The 21,643-nt window shown below is 40.4% G+C and overlaps 1 protein-coding gene across 1 annotated transcript in view; it reads left to right on the top strand.

Moving 5' to 3' along the window:
- The window catches only part of LOC104535426 (nucleolar protein 4-like), a 53,799-nt gene extending 33,473 nt beyond the window's left edge, over positions 1-20,326 (top strand). The window contains exons 5-7 of the mRNA XM_010188250.1: positions 9,300-9,480; positions 12,627-12,707; positions 18,393-20,326. Of these exons, the coding sequence (XP_010186552.1) occupies positions 9,300-9,480; positions 12,627-12,707; positions 18,393-18,586 (456 nt within the window). The 3' untranslated portion in view covers positions 18,587-20,326. The remainder of the gene's footprint in view (positions 1-9,299; positions 9,481-12,626; positions 12,708-18,392) is intronic.
- Positions 20,327-21,643: the final 1,317 nt, after the last annotated feature.

Raw genomic sequence — 21,643 nt, 5'->3', positions numbered from 1 at the left:
CTATAAATAATGTGTCATTCTATCAGAAATGCAGAAGGCTGAGGTTCATTTTTCTCTCTTCTACACAACAGCACCTTTTTATTTTGATCTTCTTTTTCCATGTCAGTCTCATGCTTTCATTTCTTGTTGAACACTGGCTTGAGTCATTTTTGATGCCTGATGACAGCACTGATGTTGGCAGTTCATTTCAGTGTTAATGACCTGAAAGCAAAAGGAACCTACTGCCCTTCTAATCTGAAAATGAAGCATGGCGCTTTCTTTTCTTGGCTTTATACTCTGTGTCAGGAGGCCAGTTTGGAGGTCCTCAAACTTTTGGTAGCTAGCTTAACATTTTAATAGACACTCTTCAAGTTCCCACGTCACCATTGACATTACAGGGAGTTTAGATGCCTAATTGGACTCTGTATGTCACCTGATTTAACTTAATTAGACTAGATCAATATTTCTTCACCTTCTAAAAAAAGGCATTTATCATTTTTTATCTAAAATACAAAGACTATTTTGATACTGGACTTCACAGCAAAATCATCAATAATACTGAGACTGCCGGCAGTAACATGTTCAGTATAGTTGCATCTGCATGGTAGGAGAACTATGGAGTAGGAGAATCTATGCCAGAAAATTCTTCACCGAGCTTGATGTGCTCTCCATGTAATGATGAGATGAGGAACAGAAGCAAGTAGAGCGGGATACAGGGTATACACGACTGGGTCACAGGCAAGGCAAAGGCAGCAATCTCTGGGTGTTTAAGCAGGGAACACCTTCCAGACTCTGCAATGGGAACCATGAATCCCATGGCTCGTCTTCCTTTAAACACCCTGCTCTGTGTAGACAGTGATGGCTGCTTATCCTGGCAGCTGATTCTCTGCACAGAAGCCAGAAAACTCTGATCTGAGACTGTCATCTCTCCATGTAATGATGAGATGATGGACTTGCAGCTAAAGCATGCATGTTCAGCTTAGCTGGAATACCCAGCTCCAACTGAGCTACAAATTGAGTAGTATGTCACACAAAAACAGGCTGTCTCATTTTTTCATATACTTGATTTAAGTAAGTAGAAGTGAAGAAAATAATGCAGAGAGAGTGGTAGAGAAAAACATGGTCTAAATCTGATTACAGATGGTGGGAAATAGAAAGCTGTGCAGTCCCCCAGCAGTTCCTCACAAGAGGAGAAATAGTGTGTATGCCTGAGGACAGCAGTTATGGCCCTTTTAATTTCACTGATAAGTCAACCTCGGAATTATCAAAACACTTCCCAACCTAAAGAATATCTGGCATGAGCTTTGTGATATCATTTGAATTTGACTTCTGGGTTTTATTTTAGACAGTTTGCTCAAATTTACTCTTAGTACTTTTGTGGAAAACATCAGGGATCTTTCTGCTGGTTGCAAGACCTCATCCGTAACTCTAGAGCCTTATCCTCTGATGAAGACCTGGAATTCTGTTTATGAAGGGCACCTAAACGTAAAGGGGAAAGTATCTGTCCACAGGTGCAATTATTTTTTAAATCTATCTGTCCTGCTTTCAGACAACAGGTTATGGGGCTGTCAATAGAGGCATCATTTTAAAGAATACTGTGACTAGCCTGAGAGGTGGAGAAATACCCAGGTGTATATATAATTATATCTATCTAACTTTCCAAGACATTCTTGATGTCTTGAGAATAACTTTGCCCCTCAGATAAAATATGTCTGTGGTGTGTTGAAAATATTTTCCTAAACAGCTTGTTTCAACTCAAGCAATTCAGTTTTCAGGTTTCAGATATGGATCTGGTGTGATGAGTTGAAATCTAAGGCAGATGTTAATTTTGGATTAATAATCACCCAATATGGAGACTAGAAATATTGTAGGACTTTATTCAAAATGGTTTTGAGTCATGAAAGCCCGATGCAGCATGGCAAACAGGTCACACGAATTAACGTTTCTGTGCACAGATTCATCAAGGAACCTGTGGCAAATGCTCAGCTTTTCTTACAGTGATTACTGAAACTCTGCTGACTTCAACTGAAAATCTTACTTCTGTTCATTGTGTAAGAGGCTTTTTGGGGAAGGTAGTATCTTTTATTAGATCAGCTTTTGGGCACAGAAGTTCTTCTGGTCTAGAAAATGTTATTACCTTTTTCTACAAAGCTTACCTTGCATCCATGCTTGGATCACAGCTGTAAGAGCACCTCCTACAATATTAAAAGATGTTGTCCTTTTAAAGAACTAGAAATATTCAGTACTTTAACTATGAAGGTCAGCCAATGCGAAAGACTACTGTGAAGCTTCATTTGGATTTCAGACTCAGTGAATTATGTAGATCTATTTAATTTTGTTCAGGCCTCCCTAGTCTTGAATAGGTTTTATTTAGTGAGTAGTAAACCCAACATAAACCTTAGCAACTGGAGAGAGGAGAAAAAATGTGCAATGGAAACAAAATCTAAAATGAAAACTCACATCCATCATTTGCAGAAATACAGTCTTCACCATTGCTAGGCACACTGAGTCAACAGCCTTATTGCAGTGTTAGAAGAAAATTTAGCCTACTATGATATGCCAGAATAACGTTTAGCTGTCTAGGCTTCCAGGATATTGGTCATAAAATTAAAAGCTGAGTCAAACACTAGAGAATTAATTCAGTGTAATTAAAGCTAATAAAAGATCCAATGTTCTGTCAGAGCAATGTGTGTCATCCAAGCAGTTGGTAGTATCTTCACTTATTAAGATTTCCTGACACTTCCCATTATAATACTAGGTATGCAGCTTGGCGATAACCTCATGACCTTCAGCCCCCAGTGATTACATTTACTGTTCTGTATGTCTGCATCTGTTGAACTCTATTAGAGAAAAGTTCAAGAATGAGGAAAAAATTGTCCTTTAAGCATAGTTTGATCCTTAAATGTATTTACCATTCCTTAAAAAAAAACAAACCAAATGCTCCTTGTTTGGTCTTGACAATATAGTGGTGTCATTTATGCCAATAAATGTAACACTGGATGCACATTCTTACACGGTCAACACATTTTACTTGCTAAATTCCCAGTTTATTAAAATCTTAGTGGGTGTGACTAGGAATCTGATCTCAATGCAGAAAGGAGGTGAAGAGCTGGGGCTGTGAACCATGGCAGGAGCAGAGATAACTGGAGGTGAAGGGAAAGTGAGATTATGAGATGGGGTTGGATGAGGAAGTGAGTAGCTGAAGCTAGCCATGTGAAGGAAACTGGTCGGGTTATAGAAACCGAAACCGTTGGTAGTGAAAGAGATGCAATAATAATAAGAGATAGTACTAGGGGAAAAATAATGAGAGTTGAAAACAGGAGCTGCCCTGGCTAGTTGTGGAACCTGCATTTGCTTCCTGTGGGACAGGATTTTGGGGATTAGGAGAATGACAGGAACCTGAGGAAGGAGAGAAAATCTCAGATGGGACCATCAGTGGATGTGACACTGATTACATACAAATTAGGAAATGAAGGGGCTTGAGTTGCTAAAGCTGATCAGGTATCAGCTGGAAAGGAAAGATTAGGATTTGCTAAACAAGAAGACTGAGGCTAGAACATGAAACTGGAGAAGCAAGGAGAATGGGATGGGGAGTCAGGGATTTTGAAGAGACAGTATGAAATGAGTTTGAAGAGTCAGAGAAAAAGGTTTACATGCTCAGATCATGGGCAGGGAAACGGCAGTGATCTCCAGGTACCTAAGAAGGGGCCACCTTCTGGGCCCTGCAATGGGAGCCAGGAATCCTGAGGCTCATCCTCCTTTAAACATCTTCCTCCACACAGACGATGATGGTTGCTGCTGCTTTTCTGCATGAGAGCTGAGATAGGCAGAGAGCTCCCAAACCCACAGACCCCCTGGATTCAGCATGGTGTCCTGTGATGGAGCTTCTGAGTTTCTTCCCATTATTTTAAAAATTAAGTTACACAAGGAAAAGCCCGTTATGTTGTTACGGTTGCAGAACGCAAAGGCTTTACATATTAGGTAATGTTAGCTTAAGATTGCCTTTGTTGTCAGAATCTCACCATCTGAAAAGCAGTGATAAAAGTCCTATCTAATGGGAGTGTTGTAAGGATTAATTGGGTACGCTTTGAAAAGTGCTACGTGGTTTTATCATGTGTTTCTATTTATTTTACTTTTGATTCAAAAAGCATCGAAATGAATTGGTGGGTTCCAAATGGGAGAAATATATGAAGCATTATCTCCTTTCTTCTAAAGCCATACTACAAGCTATTGAGGCTAAAAAAAATGTTAAAGCACATGAAAGAATGTTTTGGTTTTTTTCATGTGAATTACTTCTTTTTCCTTTGCTGAAAAAAAGACGGCCATATGCAAATATTGGGTCCCTGCCTTGCCTATCTGTTTGAAGACTAATCTGTGTTTCAGTTTTCCTAACCTCAAAGTGGTATTCTAAGAGAAGTGGTTATTAACAAGAGCAAGAATAAATCCACATTTTTCAGTTAAACGTATTAAAAAAGAAAGTATCAAGAAACATGAGGCAAAAATGTGTTTCCCTTTTTGTCTCTTCTAATTGACTGGGAAAAAAATCACCTTAATGGAGGGGCAGTTACAAGCTGGCATTCTCGGAGTTGTTAATTTGTCAGTCTGTTAAACACTGCATTTCATGAAAGCAGTGGTTGAATTCATGTTGCCATCTTTGCCATTTTTTGAACATTACCATTTGTATTCTTGTTGCATAAGTTTTATTACCTTTATGGTCAGCTAGTGTTGTCCACCTGAGTTGATCTGCATAGATCCTCCCTTTTGGGATTGACATTTACATGTTAGCAATGCCTCTTGCTAACCGTGGACCCAAGGCAGCAGCACAGCTCTCTCTGACTGAGAATACCCAGAATTTCTGACAGCTGTGTATATATGGCACCAAAAGTCAGCATAGTGCAGACTTGCCAGGGCTTTTAATTTTAACAAGCTATTTTTTTTTTTATTATTATTTTGGTGGTGGTGAAGGAGATGGAGAAAAGAAAGGAGCAATGGCATAGTTAGAGTTGTTTTCACGAAGGACAGACTTTTTGAGAAGAAAAGTGTACGGTGTGCCTCTGGTGGCATGGGGAGCAGGAGGCTGGGACGCTGCCGGTGAGCCTTGCTCTTCATACCACAGCCGTGACATTCTGCACTAGCACCTATGCTGCTGGGGATGGTGTTTTCTTTTAAACTCTCCATTAGCTGCTCAGAGTATCAGGCAGAGCAGAGCAGGGTTTCTTCAATATATGGGTTATGCAATAGTTCATGAAATCTTTTCTTAGTGTGCACTGTCCTTAGAGGGTTACTTAATTGCTTCCATGATTAAAAATGAAAGAAAATAAATTGCATCTATCTGCTCTTTTAAGGAAAAAGTTGTGTTCTCGTAGTGCAGATCTGGGCATAAAATCAAGACTATATCTCTGATATAAACCAAGTTGAGGATCACAGTATGTACTTCATGCTTCCACTTTTCCAAGTGAACAGATGATAACTTTGTATTTTAGCACACTTGTACCTGAAGGGTTTTTTAGCATTTTGTGATTTCCATCAGTTTCCAGATTATATACTCAAGGCTTAAATTACTTCTCCTCCAAAATAAATTCAGAAGAGAAATATTGTTAGAAGGATGACATATTTCCATTGCCATATACAGAATGAAGATGGTATAAATCAAATTCTAGATGAACAAATGTTTTATCCACATCTTTTTCATACTTCTGATTAAAGGTAAATTATACTTAATTTAAAAATAGTTAATACTTCACAGATTTTGTAAATTTTTTATGAATTACAACAGTGTGTGTTCCAAGTAGTTAGGTCAAGCATATTAATAAGTGGTTAGTTAATTATTATGATTTTTTAAAAATCACTATTTAAATAAATTATTAAGCCTTTCCAGTGTAAACATAATGTAAGGGGAAACAAGAACTGCTGAATGACTAACATAGAAAATTAAATAACTCTCAGTTCTGGAACAACACTGTTTGTTTAATTTCTGCAGTAGTTTAAAAGCAAAGGCAATTAAGGTGAAGAGAAAGAAGATAATGAATCTGTGCAGAATAAATCTCAGGTATACAAAAGTGAATACGATATTCATGTTCTCTCTCCCAAGAAGAAGAGAGCCTGGCTTCTTTATCCTCAGTGTGGATACAGACACAATTTTGCCTTTTGAAGTAAAAAACAGTCCTTAAAAATGCTTAGATCCCAGGGGAATATATGAGAGGTAACACCTAACCCCCTGGGAGCAGGCTAATGGTTCATAATCCTACCAGCCTGCTCAGAAAATGCTCATCCAAAATCTGCCCTGCTTCTGCATTCAGTCACCCAGAAGCACTGAGCTAAGCACTTAGGTGAGGCTCTGATTTCAGGCTTTAAATGTGTGGCAACTTATTCATCATTTATGTACAGGTGATGGGTCTGCTCTATAAAAATATATGCATTATTTAGAGGAAGCCACCTTTTGTACAGTGACTGAGAATTTAGAGCTCATACACAGAACCAGGAGTCCTGGGCTCAGCATCCTCCTCAGTCTCTGTCACCCCTCCAAAGAGTGCCTTCCCCACCAGGACGCTTGGGCCACACCCCAAGCCCCAGCCCATGGCACACCACAGTGTCACACAGGGCTGTGATTATTTTGATACAAAAATCTCTCTTTAGCAGCATAGCCCCAGCTTCATATTCGCAACCTCAGAGCAGCTTCTAAATTTTGGATTAGGGCATAGCTGGAAGGGACCTGGGCTGGAAGCCTCCCAGGACAGCCCTTCTGTGAAAGAGAACTAAGTCATGCTCCCTCTCTGTTTGCTATCTCTATAGCCCTGTGAATTGTGCATTTCTTTCCTCTCAATGGCACAGCTTCAGCTATGACTCCCACTGCAGTTTTGCTTTGAGCCTGGTTGCTAGGAGATGGCAGCTCAGAGTTCAGGTCCTCTCCTCGCCACAGCTAGCAAAGACCTTGTGTCCCCAATTTTCCGCCTCTTCACTGTGTATTGCAACAAGAAGCCAGTACTTGGTCTCCCACTTCTTGGCCACATGCTGTAACATGTGGGCTGGTACGCACCAAGGTGCACCAAGCACCCTTGCTGTGCCCTCCAGCCAGGCTCTGCTTGCCTTGCTCTGCATAAGCTCTGCAAGAAATTCACTGTTAGGTTTCCAGTCCACTGACTAGAGGGGCTTTGGAGGACATGTAAATTCGAGGATGGCAAACTTGTGGTTTCCAGACAGTCAGGATAAGTAGACAGGCCCCAAGATGCTCTGCTCACCTATAGAAGTTAGTCCCCTTTGCGATGCACCCTTTGAACACAGCCCAGTCCTTGATAAATTTGTAGAATATCCCTTACTGATCTTAGTGAGAATAAAATGAGGCTCTGAGTGAGCCTATGGCAGGAAGTATCATCTAGTTTTAGACATAAGGATCCAGCCTTGAGAGTGTTAAAGACTTGGATGATGATTTAAGCTTTATTGCCAAGATAGAACTCTACTGTATAGCTTATGAATATTTTCTCACAGAAAAGAATACATTTTCTTTTGTAGGAGACAGCAATGACCTTTGGAGATAAAAGGTAAATTATATTAAAGTTGAATTCCTGGCAAAAATACATTGCAATTTTGGCCCACTATTTAAGTCTATTATTGCTTAAGAAAATGCATAGGAGACCAGGTTGGCCAACTCTCTTAAAAATGCAAAGCTTTGCCTCAGCTCATATTCATGCCCAAGAGGCCTCATTCTGATTGTTTATGGAATTAATTATCTGATGGTTCAGTGTTCTGTATTAAATATTAAAATTTCTGTTAATAATATATATTCCTTCTCCTGAGTCATCTCAGTTGTGCCCAAGACTTTTTAACCAATGAACATCTACAAGACAGGGATATCTTAATTTCAGAAAAGTTGTTAGTGTCTTATTTGAGAGGTGGAAACAATGACTGCTCCTGATGCAAGCAGGAAGGCTGCTTCAGAACCCTTTTTGCTTCGACATAGAGACTGGACACTGCTTGAACTATTTGACTTCTCTGTGCTGGTATATACATTCTTATTTTTAATTAAAAACTGTACAAAAGGTTTGAGGTATTTTATTGCATTCTTAATAAGGTTGGTATATTTAGCAACCATAAAAGGGTTGTGCAGAAGAGAGACATAAAATGGATAAAAACTTACACAAAGGGGAAATAATTCTAACAGGTCATTTTTCAGTTAACTACTCTGAAAAGGTCTGCAAACATTCTTACCTCTGATTTTTTAAAATACTCATATTCCATAGATCCATTTTATTTGAAATCACTGAAATATATTTTATCAGATACAAGTGTAAAATCAGGCTCATAAAAGACGTCTGCAAGTTCCAAGAAACAAATAAAAGGTTCAAATACAATTGCAGACTAAATCAGAAATTCTGGCACTCAGAATCCCTGTGGTGGACTGAGCAGCGACACACTGATAGTTTTCCATGTTTCCAACTACTAAAACACATTAAATCTTCTCTTAATGCTTTTCATTTCTTCACCTGTGTCATTTCTGGAGTTGCCACAGGGGCATTCTGTGATCATAAGCAGAGGTGAGGTGCTCTGAGCAGTAGCTATGGTAAGGGCAGATGGGGAAAAATACACTTTCTCCTGAAATGTGATCTCCTTTAGGGGCAAGTTGGAGGGCTGCTGTGCTAAATCCTGTGCAGTATTGTGTGAGCATGTAAGAGGCAAACAGAGTACTGAGGGGAACCCACATTATACAAGCAGTTGCTGCTCATACACAGATGACAAACTCACAAAGTCACATTTGTAGAGGCATCCTTACTTACCACTTGGCCCATGCATGGATGGACACTCGCTCAGCCCTCTGCAAACATGGGAAATGCTGTCTTATTCCATTCTTCTTTTCCTTCTGTCATTTCTGCAGCTGCTACATCACAAGTAGTTGGTGCTTTCTGTATTGGTTTGTCTTATCGAGAAAGATATGATTCTCTGACTTAGAAGAGTCACTTCTGTACTCAGAAAGTAATGGTTAGTTTTCTATCCTTTCTCATGCCATTTTTGGACAGAGTTGGGTTTTCAGGAGACTGTGAGCTTTTCAGGGTGAGAAGCTGCATCTTTGTCTTTGAGAAACAGTATGGTCGGCTTGTGGAGCGCTGAGAAACAAATGTTCTCATATTTGTAAGAGACCTGTATTCTTGCTTATTTCCATTGTTTCTTTTCAGCTGATATTTGGTCAATCAGAAACACGTCTGTCCTTGATTAACATGTATTATACTTTTCTGAGAGCAATAGATGTGGAGTCTTAACAATGGAAAAGACCCTCTTGTGCAAGGTAAAATGCAACAATAATTCAAAGCCTTTCATTGTTTTTGCAGGATGAGGCTGCTCCAGCTGACAAACAGTACAAACAGGAGCCAGCCCAGGTCACTTACTCAACATCAGCTGTTTCCAGCACACAGGAGGTGTTGTACATCAATGGAAATGGGACCTACAGTTACCATAGTTACAGAGGGCTCGGAGGTGGGCTGCTAAATCTCAACGATGCTTCTAGCAGTGGTGAGTTTCCTTACAAAATGTGCCTGTGTGTGTATGTACTCATGTGTATGTTTCCCCCTGCTGTACACAAAGCCAGTCCAAGGGGTTCAATATCCGTAGGCTATTACCGGATAATGAGCAGGATCACAATCCAGCAAACAGCTACTGCTGAGCAAAATACTTGCTCACTGCATGCTTGTCTCCTTTCCGTTTCAAGGGACTACTTCACAACAGGGCAAGACTGAACCTGAAGTCTCTAACAAAGCTGAGTAAAATAATGTTGGGTTAGATCTTCAGTGGATTTGCTTGACTTTATGGGGACCTACCCTGTCATTATTGTCCTGTGCTATACTGATCACAAAATGAGGCCATTAGTGTCTTTTGTGGGTGGAGTTTGAATACACCAAACTCCATATTTTAGAACAGAAATGAATTGACCTAGATTTCTCACAAGATATCTCTAGCAGCTTTAATTTATTGCAGATAAGGATCTGGCATAACAAGTGTTAAATGAGGTATCAGCACATCTATACCTTAAGCTAAAAATGGTGCAGGTAATTATGTGTCACCATGAGGTTGTACGCCCCTCTGAAAAAAACAGTGGTGTCATTTGTTTAGACAGAATCCCTTTCTTCTTGCATACGCAAGCATCTGTAACAAACAACTGTAAGCGAGTTACATTATTTGTGTGAAATAGGCCCCCATAATGACTTCATACAAATTCGGAGCAAAGGAAACAGGTTGCCAGTGCTGGTAACAAGGGTATTGTTTGTCTGTCAGAGAAAAGTGATTACTCTGGAAGCCTGAGGATCTCTTGCCTCCAAGAATGGTATTTTAAAAATATTTCAGAGGGCAGAGAAATCCCTGGGTTTTTGTCCTGGCCGATCCCTCTCTGTCTGAAGAGAGTGCTGCTTCAGGTACATGGGCTGACTTAGGCAGGACAGTAATTGTTCAGCTACAGCCTCTATTTTCTACATGCTAAGAAATCTCAAAATGCTATCAGGGCTGCAGCCTACAAGGATGTATTGATATATGGTGTCCTAACAACCTTCAGTCATGTCTGCTTCCTTACCCTACCCGCCCCCCTGCCAAAAATCCTCAAAGGTCTGTGAATGATTTGCATTAGATTTTCCAAGGTTTTAAAAATATAATATTTTAGTTGTCAAAAGTCTTTGACCTAAAGAGAGTGAATGATTATTACAATTGTTTCCATATGCAGGAAAAAACATATCTGAGGTACTGAATATTATCTCTGATCAAATATTTTCATAAGAGTAAGACATGCTGTGGAGATCTGGTTTCTTGGGAAAAAGCACAAGAACTTTAAAATTGTCTTTTACATTGTGGCCAGTGAAGGTCTGAGCCAGTTCCCACTGAAGACAGTTGGCATTTGCTCTTACACTCAACTAGGAGTAGGATTAAAATCCTTGAGTGTTGTCAACAGAAGCCATCAGAATTGTCTGGTTTTACATGTTCCTAAACTGTGAGGAATCACAACTGTTTTGTGTACTTACTCTTCCCTTCAAACCTCTTGTAATAGGATATATTTTAGTAAGTCCATTTTTTTCTGCAAGGACTCACGTTCCAAACAAATGCAAGATTTTTACAATGGTTAATGACTTCCCTCTCTGGAGAACAAGATACTTGCTTGCAAATTGTTTTCAGGACCTAAGAAGTCATTTAAGAATGCATCTCCTTTTCAATTTAGTAGCCCATCAAATGTTCTTGTCATGTTTAGAAATGTTCTCCTAGTGTAAATATAAATATACACCTCAGTCAGGATGTTTGTATAAACAAATACAGTCTGGTTTTGTGTATCTGCTAAAATGGGAAAAAAAGGAGAATTTGCAAAAGCTAGCTTTTGAAAACTCACTTTTTGAATACCTATTTCTTGACCTGCCCCCACAGTAATATAATGACTGTTATCTGCAGTTAGCTCTCCTATCTAGTAGTCCAACTGATGCATGTATTTTTTATGCTGTGACACATATAATTTTGTTATTTCCTCCCCTATACAGTTCATCCCTACTCTGATCCCATCTTACAGACTCAGCTACCTGCTCACCCAACTGTATGGTGCCTCTGGCTCAGAGACCTCTCTGTGCCTGCTGTTGCAGTGCTTCCCTCCTCAGCCTGTCCTTCCACATGGCTAATTACAGAACCATAATTAGCTCCTTACACAACTGCATGGGGCAAGCCTTTGTGCAACTGCTCAATATGAGCAAGCAGAAAGCAACAGCTTGTACAGTTACCCCTCCTTCATTGTGGGCAGGAAAAAAGCACAGCAGGAAAAGGCTTGGATTTATAGCAGCAAGGCCTCTCTTACCCTGCTTTTAAAACCTTTAGGCCAAGCCAGTTTGGCTGGGAAGCTTCACCCCATCACCAAGCAGTCTGTGGGCTGACAAAGCCTCTGTCAGCCTGTACATGGGCTAGGGAGAACCTTTGGTCACATTGTCCTTGATTCTTGTAGAAGTTAAAGGAGAGCTGCTCTTTGAGAAGAGTGGATTTTCATGGTGCTGTTTTTTAAGGCTAATGAAATTCCTGCTACAGAACTGGATGGAGAAGCTCCACAGTCAGGTAGCCCGGTGGGTGTGAACAAAATTTGCTTGCCAGCCTCCAGCTGGCCATAAAGGCTTCAGCTGGCCCTGCTCCATCACACCTGGACTGAGCTTGGAGGGATGCCCAGCTCAAGGGCAGGAGGGTAGGGACAGGAGACAGGCTGCTCTGTTGGGAGCAAAATCTCTTGCTGCCACCAGAAGCTGTTAAAGTGCCTCCATGCGGCCTGAGCCTCTCCTGATAGCGTGGCATCACCCCATCTTCCCATGTGTTTCTGTCCAGTGAGCCGCTGTCTGTCCTCTCCTGGTGAATGCTACCTGCCAGCACTATCTGAAGTCAGGGAGGACTTGTTGGAGCCTTGCCACTTTATTTCCTGAAGTCCATTTTCCTTAAGAGGTGTGGAGAATGTTTCTACTGCCATTGCTGGGTTTCCTGGAGATGTTTTTGGGCTGTTTTTTCTGCATCATTGCCTAGTTTCCCAGGCAGAAATGTCACTGTGTGTGTGTAAAAAGAGAGGGTGTTTCAGTATCAGCGGCAGACTGGCTATGCAGGACATGCCCTTGTGTCATGGTAAGACGAAGTAGCTGTTGTCTCTCTGTTTCTCTACACAGATCTGCAGCCTACCTCCACCACAGCCACAACTCAGCACTGCATCCCAGGCTCCACAAACGTCCAGTCCCCTTCCAGCTCAGGTGAGTCCTCCCACCAAATCTGAGTGTGTTCACATTGCAAACAGATCCTGAGCCGCAGCAGGCTTCTCTTTCAACCACCTCTCCCACAGGTGGGATAGCAGATTGTGACTGATGTCCCCATGGTCCAGCTGGTAGCTGCTGGACTTTCACCACACCACTCACCTCTCCCCACTGCCCCCTTCCAGAGACCCAGAAGGGCTGTGCTTACTTTAGCTTACTTTAGCTGGGCCTCTTACCCATGTGCAGATCAGCCTTCCTTGTCCTTCAACCTTCTGGTCCTTCAGGCAGTGCAGCCCTGCTGAAGATGAAGGAGTAGCTTTGGAGGCTCCCGGAGCTGGTGCTGCCGAGTCCTAGCAATCAGCATGGCCGTGCTGCGCTGGGCAGGAAGAGGAGAGCCAAGCACTCTCGTCCACTTTGCATGTGGCAGCTGGGAGAGTGCCTCATTTCCACACCCTCAGATTTGGTGGAGTTGTAACCTTCCATAAATTCTTCGCATTCACACAATCAGTAGAGCCTTCTTGGCAATAAACTAGGAAAAAAAAAAAGGTCCAGCTGAGACTATCCAGTATGCAACTGATTCTTAAAGTGCTGACTGGCTTACCCACAGCATGCTGGCCGTGATGTTAGCGTTCAATGGGATTTTCCCTGTGGTTGCTCTCTCCAGCTCCTCTTTATACCTCTACTCTTGCATGGTCTTCTGTGCTCTCAGTGCTACCCTAATAACACCAAAGTGGAGAGAGAAAGAAAAGAAAAAATTGTTTGTCAGTAACATAGCGAAAGCCTGGGACATGAAGAGACACAAAACAAGAGTGTTAGAGTTGGGAACCTAGGAGAATGTGTTTAGTCCCATTTAAAAAAAGGCAAAATGTGGGGGCTGGAAGAATTCAGATGGTTTGACCTATGCTGTGACAAAGGTGGGAATTTCTCATTGTGAAATACTGGCTGAATTCTTTATTAAGATCATCTCTGCATTCCTGTTTCCCCTTCCTCCCCCTCTTCAAATTATCAGACACATGACATATCCAAGTATTAGTCTACTCCCACCATAGGAATGGAGATGAAATGTCTGTGGATATATTGGGCAGTATCCTACTTTCTTATCCAGAATGCTGAGGAGACAGCCATTAAGGCAAGACAGGTCTACGCCATATAATTAATCTCCTATGACAGATAGAAACATTACTGGAGGACCTCACTTAATCCTTTCATCGCAAACTATTATGTTTGCCAATTGTTGAAAATCCATGATGTTCAGTGGTTATAGGCATTTCTGTGTTTTCACATCTCTTTCCTCAGGCAACACAGCAGTTTTTTCTGCTATGAACTAGATGAAAGTGTGTTTCCCAGAGGGGAAGGTGTAGAAGGGAGAAAGAAGCTTAAAAGGTCCAATTTTTTAGTCCCTGTTTTCTTGATCTGAGATCTCCTGGCATTTGAAACAGTAGTTTTAGGCACATCTGCTCGCTGTTTGAAGGCAAGGGGGAAAGAAACATTGACAGATGCATACTATCACAATAAAACATTTATGCAATAATAAATACCTCTGATTTGGAAAAAGTAGCATACTATGATAGTTGTTTCTGTTTAGTTTTATTGGGGTAAATGAGAGTCTAGTAAATATTCATTCCTAAAGCCACTCATGGGGAAAAAAGGGATAGAGGAGAATAGGTGCAATAAAAAAAGATATAGAAGAGAGATTTCAAAGCATGGACAACTGTATTTTTCTATAAATAAGTGTCACTGCTTTTTCCCTCTTTGTTGATGAAAAAGGTTGCTTAACTGTTAATGAAAATGCATGAGCAGAAACGCTTAACATATAGGTTTTTAGAATTGTTTTTTTAATTCTAAATTATTATCTGCAGTAGTGATAACCATTCTGAGAGTTGCTGACACACTTATTATTCTTTCAGTAGTTGTTAATTATAAGATTGGTAGCTACCCAGTGTCAGCATACAATTCTGAAGGGGTTTTTGCTGAGACAGTTGATAGTGTCTAAGCAATCAGTAACAGCACATCTACATCTGACCCATATTTTGGAATTTGATATAAATCATGTTGCTAATGATTAGCACATGAGGCAATAACTAGTTCCATTTAAATCTTGCAATTTACAGAAAAGCCATTTGTCGCACAGTGTATTTAATGGCAGATATTCCCAGCAGCTAATTTGATAAATGACTGCCTAGCACATGAAGAGTGGTTTTCCAGAGTTCTCATATTCGACTTGATGTGGTTCCAGCAAGAACCTCACAGGGAAAATTAGGTCTGGGTAAGTGGACTGAGGTGGTAAATCAAAAATATTCCTGTGTTAAAGTGTCAGTCAGGTGACCTTGGCAAGAGGCAGAGGAGCAGTACTTCAGTCTTCTGAAAGAGCATGAAAGAAAGGATCTGTCTCAGCAGTTTGTTTAAATCACTGCTTGAGAGAATGTTGTGCTGTTGTAAAAACATGAGAGGTGACAATTGTGAGTTATAGTAGTATGTACTACTAAGAGAAATAGATAAATAACAGTATATGCAATATATGCCTAATCTTTGTTTGCACACCATCACAGACATTTTGGAACTTGTTAATGGTCACAGCCAAGATTTTAAATTGTCCCAAACTACTCCAGGATAGAAAACAATGTGCTAAAATGTGCAGTATCACCTTAGGGGAACTTGATGTTGCAAAATTCATTGCAAAAATCTTCAGATTTCCCTTAGTATAAGGATACACTTCCTTGTTCCTGTGAAGACTGGCAGCTTAATAAATAACATGAAGTGCACTAAGGAAATAGTTCTATTTAAAGTAAGGTCAGCTATTGAAAGAAATGGTGGCAAAGATGTTCAGCTCTCTCCAGACTCAGTCACCTACAGGGTGGTGGGTTCTGGAGATAGAGGTACACGAAGTGTCTACCTTAACCAGTTATTTTAAGCCTTCAGAATATGTGTGATTTATTTGTCTGGTTAAAGAAATGTAGTGGATATTTATTAGTAAGGTTTAGGTTCCTATGTTTCAATAACTGATTTCCATAAAATTACACAGGAAAAATCTATGCTGTTAAGAATAAGATGCTTTTATGCCTTATTTTCTGAGCAACCTGGTATGGCTGATGAAGATACTGATAAGTTATAGCAATTTTAGCATATAGCAGCCTGGACAACCTTTAAGAATCAGTAATACTCCCAATGAGTGTCTATCATAGCTATTAAAAGCTGAGACCAGTATAATGTATCTGGAGGCTAGACTCAGAGTGAGATGTTCTCCCAGGTATAAAGCTTGAGCTGTCACAGGCAAGCTTTAGAGGTGAGTTATAGGGGTCACATAGTATAATTAAAATATAATTAAAAGAAGAACTAAAGTCCTTATCCTCACATCAAGCATGATTTGTTGTCTTTCTGTCCAGCTCCCTGCTAGCAACATGCAGCTTCCCTTCCTGAAAAGGTACTCACTGTCCTGAAGGCGTAGTCATAAACACTTTCTGTGTGTCTGGGTTTCTTTTCTAGAGTTAAAAAAACCTTCCTTGTGAAACTTAATCAGGACATCTAGGAATACAGGACTAGATCTTCAGTTTGTGTAAATCACTGTGACTGCGTAGACTTCTGAGGCGTTACACTGATTTATGCATGCTGGACGTCTGCTCTTCTCCTGATTTTCCTTTTGAGAGTGGTGCTTTTACTTTATGTCCTCAATTTTTGTAAGGAAGACCTTAGAGATGTAAGCAAGCGCATTTCTATGTATTTTCTACTTATGAGTGAAATAAACTTAATCTCCTATTCAACCACATAAACGTCTGGATTACCAAGGAGAAAAGCCCTTCAGTTTCATTTCAGAAAAAGATGTGCTCTGCCACGGGAACTCTGTTCTGCCGTATATTGTGTCTGTGGTTTTGGCTGTGACATGAATGAGAGTCAAGGAAAGAACATAAAAGTTAAAGTAGGTTCATATGAAGCACAATGCCCTCAATATGTCAGTGGTAGGTTTTTCATTACTGCCTCAATAAATATAGAAGTCTTTAATGGCTTCTTAAAACCATTCAGTCCAGCTGGCTTTATGATTTGTGTACCCTTCTTCTCGGTGCTAGGTTAAGATTTTACTTAGAAATATCCTCCGAGCTTCTTCACACTGTGATCGTTTCCCTGCAGTGTGCAGTCACACTGAAACAAATTCGCTGAGCTAATTGTCCTTTTATTTATCCTTTGTAGACTGGAAGTCATTTAAAAGTGAGTTCATTTATGCCGGTGTATGACTGGATAATACAGTTTTAAGGCTAAGTGATGTTCATGCTCGTTGGATAGTAGGAAATGAGATCTAATAGGACCCTTTCTGTTTGAGTAGTTCCTTTTCATAGTCCCAGCTCTGCTTTCATTCACTCAAGGGGAGATTTTCAGTAACTTCAGTGAGTGTGGGGACATGGCAATCTCCACATTCTCTGTGGTCTCAGATGTATCTCTGCACAAACATAAAAGAAAGAAAAATAAGTATGATTTATGACCACATCTTCAGCTTCTGGAAATCATTACATCTCTTTCCATTAGTGCTTAAGATAGCAAGCCGGATTTTGAATCTTAAGACTCTGGCGGGATTTTTTAGGAGAACCTCTAAAATATGAATTGATGTGTTCTGTATTCTACAGTTGAATATGCTAAATTTTAAAATTATTCCAGCCTTTTTAGGAAGCAAGGTCCTTCCAGTGAGCCAAAGCTGAGACAGCCTTGACATTGACATACATTGCCCAGATGAAATTGCACAGTGACATTTTTCTCACAGGAAAGCAAAATACGTTGCTTTGGGTAACTTGACCCCAATTTCCAGGAGGGCATTAAGATTAAGATCAGGCTGGGCTGCTCTTCTGCCTGCCAGAAGTACAGATTTGCTACACTGTCAAAATGAACGAGCAGTATTTTTCCAGATTTGCACATAATAAACTGTTTGATAGGTATATTTGCCATCTGTATTGTTCTATGTTTAAGAAGTTCTTAGTCCAGTTCTACCTGTCTAAATGTATACACCAGGAAGAAAAAATGTATTGTGTTAAGTTAATAAAACACAAACATCTCAAAAGCACCATCCATCTTAGCTGATTAACAACTATGGTTGTCACTGTAGCGACCAAATTGTCACCAGCCTCATCTCATTCATGACCAGCTGCTTACACAAGGGATCGTGTGGCATCAGGGCTAGTCAGGTGAATGACCATTTATCTATGTAAGGGATTCACAGTCTGGCCACATGCTGATTAAAGCATTAAACTTGAAAAGAGGTATCTAGAGAACTTAAGTTGGATGTTCTGTGGTAAAATTGCAAGTGTGCAGTTTGCCACGAGGGCTATGATGGCAGCTGGAGCTGGAGGAGACACAGGAGATGAACCTTCTGCCTGCTCACCAGTGTCAGATCCCAGGGCAGTGTTGGGGTGCAAGAGGCTTACACTGTTGGGATAACCCCATCCCAGAGGCTAATTTTCTGGTGGGAGTGGACTTGCCCATTGCATTATGTGAGTAGAGCTTAAAGGGTGTCTGTCGTATATGAAAATAAATCACTGTGGTTCTTGTCAAGGCAACTGGTAACCGAACAGCTATTGCTTGTTTCCGCTACTTCTTGCTGGCACTGAGAGCAGATTTTGCTACTCTGCATTTGTAGCTACAAACTGTGGAACATCTCCAGCAGCGGGATCTGAAGCTTCTTTTCTTTTCCTTTGCTATCTGCAGGTCCGACAGATCTCAGTATGAAGAGGCAGTTAGCAACCAGCTCTGGATCCTCCAGTAGTTCCAGCTCTAGACCCCAGCTGAGCCCGACCGAAATAAACGCAGTGAGGCAGCTTGTGGCAGGGTATCGAGAATCAGCCGCATTTTTACTGCGTTCTGCAGATGAACTGGAAAACCTCATTTTGCAGCAGAACTGAGTCATGTGACCTTCACACTGGCCTGGTCTTATCTCAGAGTTTCCACTAATGACATTTTGATTTCCCAGAGCACACACTTCAGTTACTGCACAGTGTTTTAGGAGAGTTAATTACCATAATGCCACACTGTTCTTGATCCATAAAGTGATGTGTTAAGGTGCTTCAAGTGAACTTCGACCTCTGGTATTTCTGAGGTACTTTACTGTGTCCAGCCTATTGCTTTTGTTTTAGTGTGTCAGCATAAATATCGAAAAAGTGGCTAGAAATTAACTCGTTCTAACAAGTGGAGGAAACAGAAGATGCTGTGATGGTTTTAAAAAAGGGTTCAAGATCCAAGTGCAATATTAGTGGAATGTGATACTGACTCATTGGACTAAAGCTGCAGTATATGGCAAAACGTTGCCAAATGTCCTGTTGCTACAGGGCACAATTGCAATTAAAAGGATCTTGTATTTTAAAAAAATGTAATTTTTATAAAAAACAAAACAAAAGATTTTTGTTTTCATTCAAGATTTTTCATTTTTACTTTGGTAAACTTTTTCACTGGTCCTGAAAATGTTTTGAGGAGCTATTGTAAGTCCCCCCTTCCTCTCTTGAACCCCTGACTATGCCCTTCTTCCCAACTTCATATTCTTTCTACAACGAGTAACTCTTGATGCTGGATAACTCTTCCCCAGTGTACTGTAAATTGTCATCTATGGAATACCTTCCAAAGGAAGCATGCATACCATTCTCAACTCCATTCTGTAATATATTGCAGCTTTATTAGCAATTAATAAAGAGTTGAGGGTTTTTTAAAAAGACATATCATTGAGAAAACAGAAAAAGAGGAAAATTGATTTCTTACGGTGAGCTCATCTAACTCCATGATCGCTGCTGCTGTCCTGTACAAGTCCCTCTAGTTGTGATTGGATGTAGATGATGAATGTGAAGAGGTTGCAAGTGACAATCTGAAAATTTGCACTCTTGTGTGTATTTATTTTGTGTTCCTTAATTTAAACAAAATTCTTACGGAGGAAGGTCATTGACACTTCTGGTATGATTTGTATAATGCCCAGGCCTAGCTAAAACCTGTACAAAACTGTAAATGGATGCAGCTGCAACTATAATGAAACTCTTCTTTCCCCTCCCCCACTCTTCCCAACCCCTCTATTTCTTATTTTATAATATTGATTACACATTAATGGTGTTTTCTTTGTGCACTACGGCAGGCTTATTTTTAAGTATATAGAAAAAAGTACTTTAGTTCATGCTTACTGTACTATATGTTCTGTTGTTTAGCTTTTGTTGAATAACAAGTTTCTTGTGCATTCCTAAATTTGCCTTATTTCATGTACAAAATTTTATGTAATTCCGTTTTTGACAATGAGTTTAAGGCATCAGTGATATTTTATATCTACTTGTTACATATAGTTTTCCAAGTAATGACTGTGATTGTGACCAAGTAATGTGCACTTTTTCTTGTAACTGTGGACATTGCTATGCTTTTTTTTCTCTAGTGTTTCTAGAATTACTGTTGCTTACAGTTATGTAAAAGAAAAAGAACTTTTGTGATACTGTTGGTGAATATTAATGTGAAAAAGCCTATGAAATATGAGTATTTTGGAGGTACATAGATACACAAACATCTCTAAATTGTGGACTGATGTTCACATATTTAAATGAGAATTCAAAACCTGAGGGCTGGAATCATTTCCTCTGTTTTGTTTGGGTAAATAAACAGATTTCTGTGTTTAAATACATGATTGTGAAACATTATAACATTTAAATTGACATAGCATTTAAAGCTGTAAGTATTACTCTCTTTAAATAGGAAGAAGGGACTTCCAGACCAATTAGTACGGACACCCAAACCTCATGTCTCAAAATCATTGAGTAAATGCAGTAGGCTGATCTAGCTGGAGCTTTGTTTTAATGAAGAATTTCCTCAGTAAGACCAGAAGTGGGTGGTCTGTAAATCATGAGATCCAAGTCAGTAGCATTTTATAATTTTTGGTTGGCTGGAGGCAACACCATTTTGCCACTCTACATTTATTCTTAAAAATCTATCAGCTGTGTTTTTAAAAGCACTTGTTCTTATATATGAGAATATTGTTGCAAATTCTTGCTGGTTGCTACCGGTCACTCGACAGATGCCTTTGCTCCTAACATCACCATACCTGTGACAGCCTGTAGCTTGTCTGGACCACTGGCATGCGGTTCCCTCAGCTTTTGTCTCACCCTGCATTCAAATGTCCATCAGGAACCAAGTGCTTTTTTCCTCTCTTCCACTCTCAAGGATCTTCTGGCTCTTGCATGCCAGGAGAGGATGAAGCAGGCCTCTTGTGCCAGGTCACTGTCTTGTCCTCGTCCAAAGAAAAGCTCTGACACAGAGAGGAAGAGTGACACCTACGCCTAGGTTTCAAAGCTTTCTTAGTCCTGTTTTGCAGGGCAGTGTGTGCCAAACCTCCAAGGAGGCAGCAACCAGCAGTTTGTCAAAGAGGCTGTTTGCCAGCCAGGAATGCTTCTCAGCCTGGCAGCCTCACTGCTTTTCAAGCTGTCTTGCTAAATCCAGATAAGGACAAGGGGCTAGAGGGTGGGGAAGTAAGAGATTTACTTCAGTGTTTTACTCTCTGGCTCCTCTTCCCTCACTCTTTCTCCTGGGGGAGAAGTAGGAAAGTTGGGGCTCATTGTATGACCTGCAAGGCCTATGCCTGGTCTCCCCTTTTTTCTGCTCCACCTCCAGCATACCTTGATATTTCTCCAAGTATGTCTTCTGCCGCACGCACATCCTCTTCTTCTGGCTGCCTTCTCTGAAATATTTAGGGCCTTCTTCAATTATAGGAGCAATCGATGTCCTTCTCTAGAGCCCCATACATATACTTAGCTTTCAGTCCTCAAGTGGTTTATCTGTGCCAAATTCCAGCAGACTGATGGGGTTTTCACTTCATAGCTGTTTTCACCTCTGAGTACTGGATTTATTCATCTCTTCTTGGAACAATCATAGGTTCAACTATAGTTTTAACTTCTTCTAAGAGGTCACTGAAATTCAGTCCCATCCTGTGAAGAAGAGACTAT

The sequence above is a fragment of the Mesitornis unicolor genome, unplaced genomic scaffold (genome assembly GCF_000695765.1).
Source record: "Mesitornis unicolor isolate BGI_N332 unplaced genomic scaffold, ASM69576v1 scaffold12547, whole genome shotgun sequence".
Classification (NCBI taxonomy): domain Eukaryota; kingdom Metazoa; phylum Chordata; class Aves; order Mesitornithiformes; family Mesitornithidae; genus Mesitornis; species Mesitornis unicolor.
Note: the sequence above shows the minus strand (reverse complement) of the source record. Positions and strands in the feature narration are given on the sequence as shown.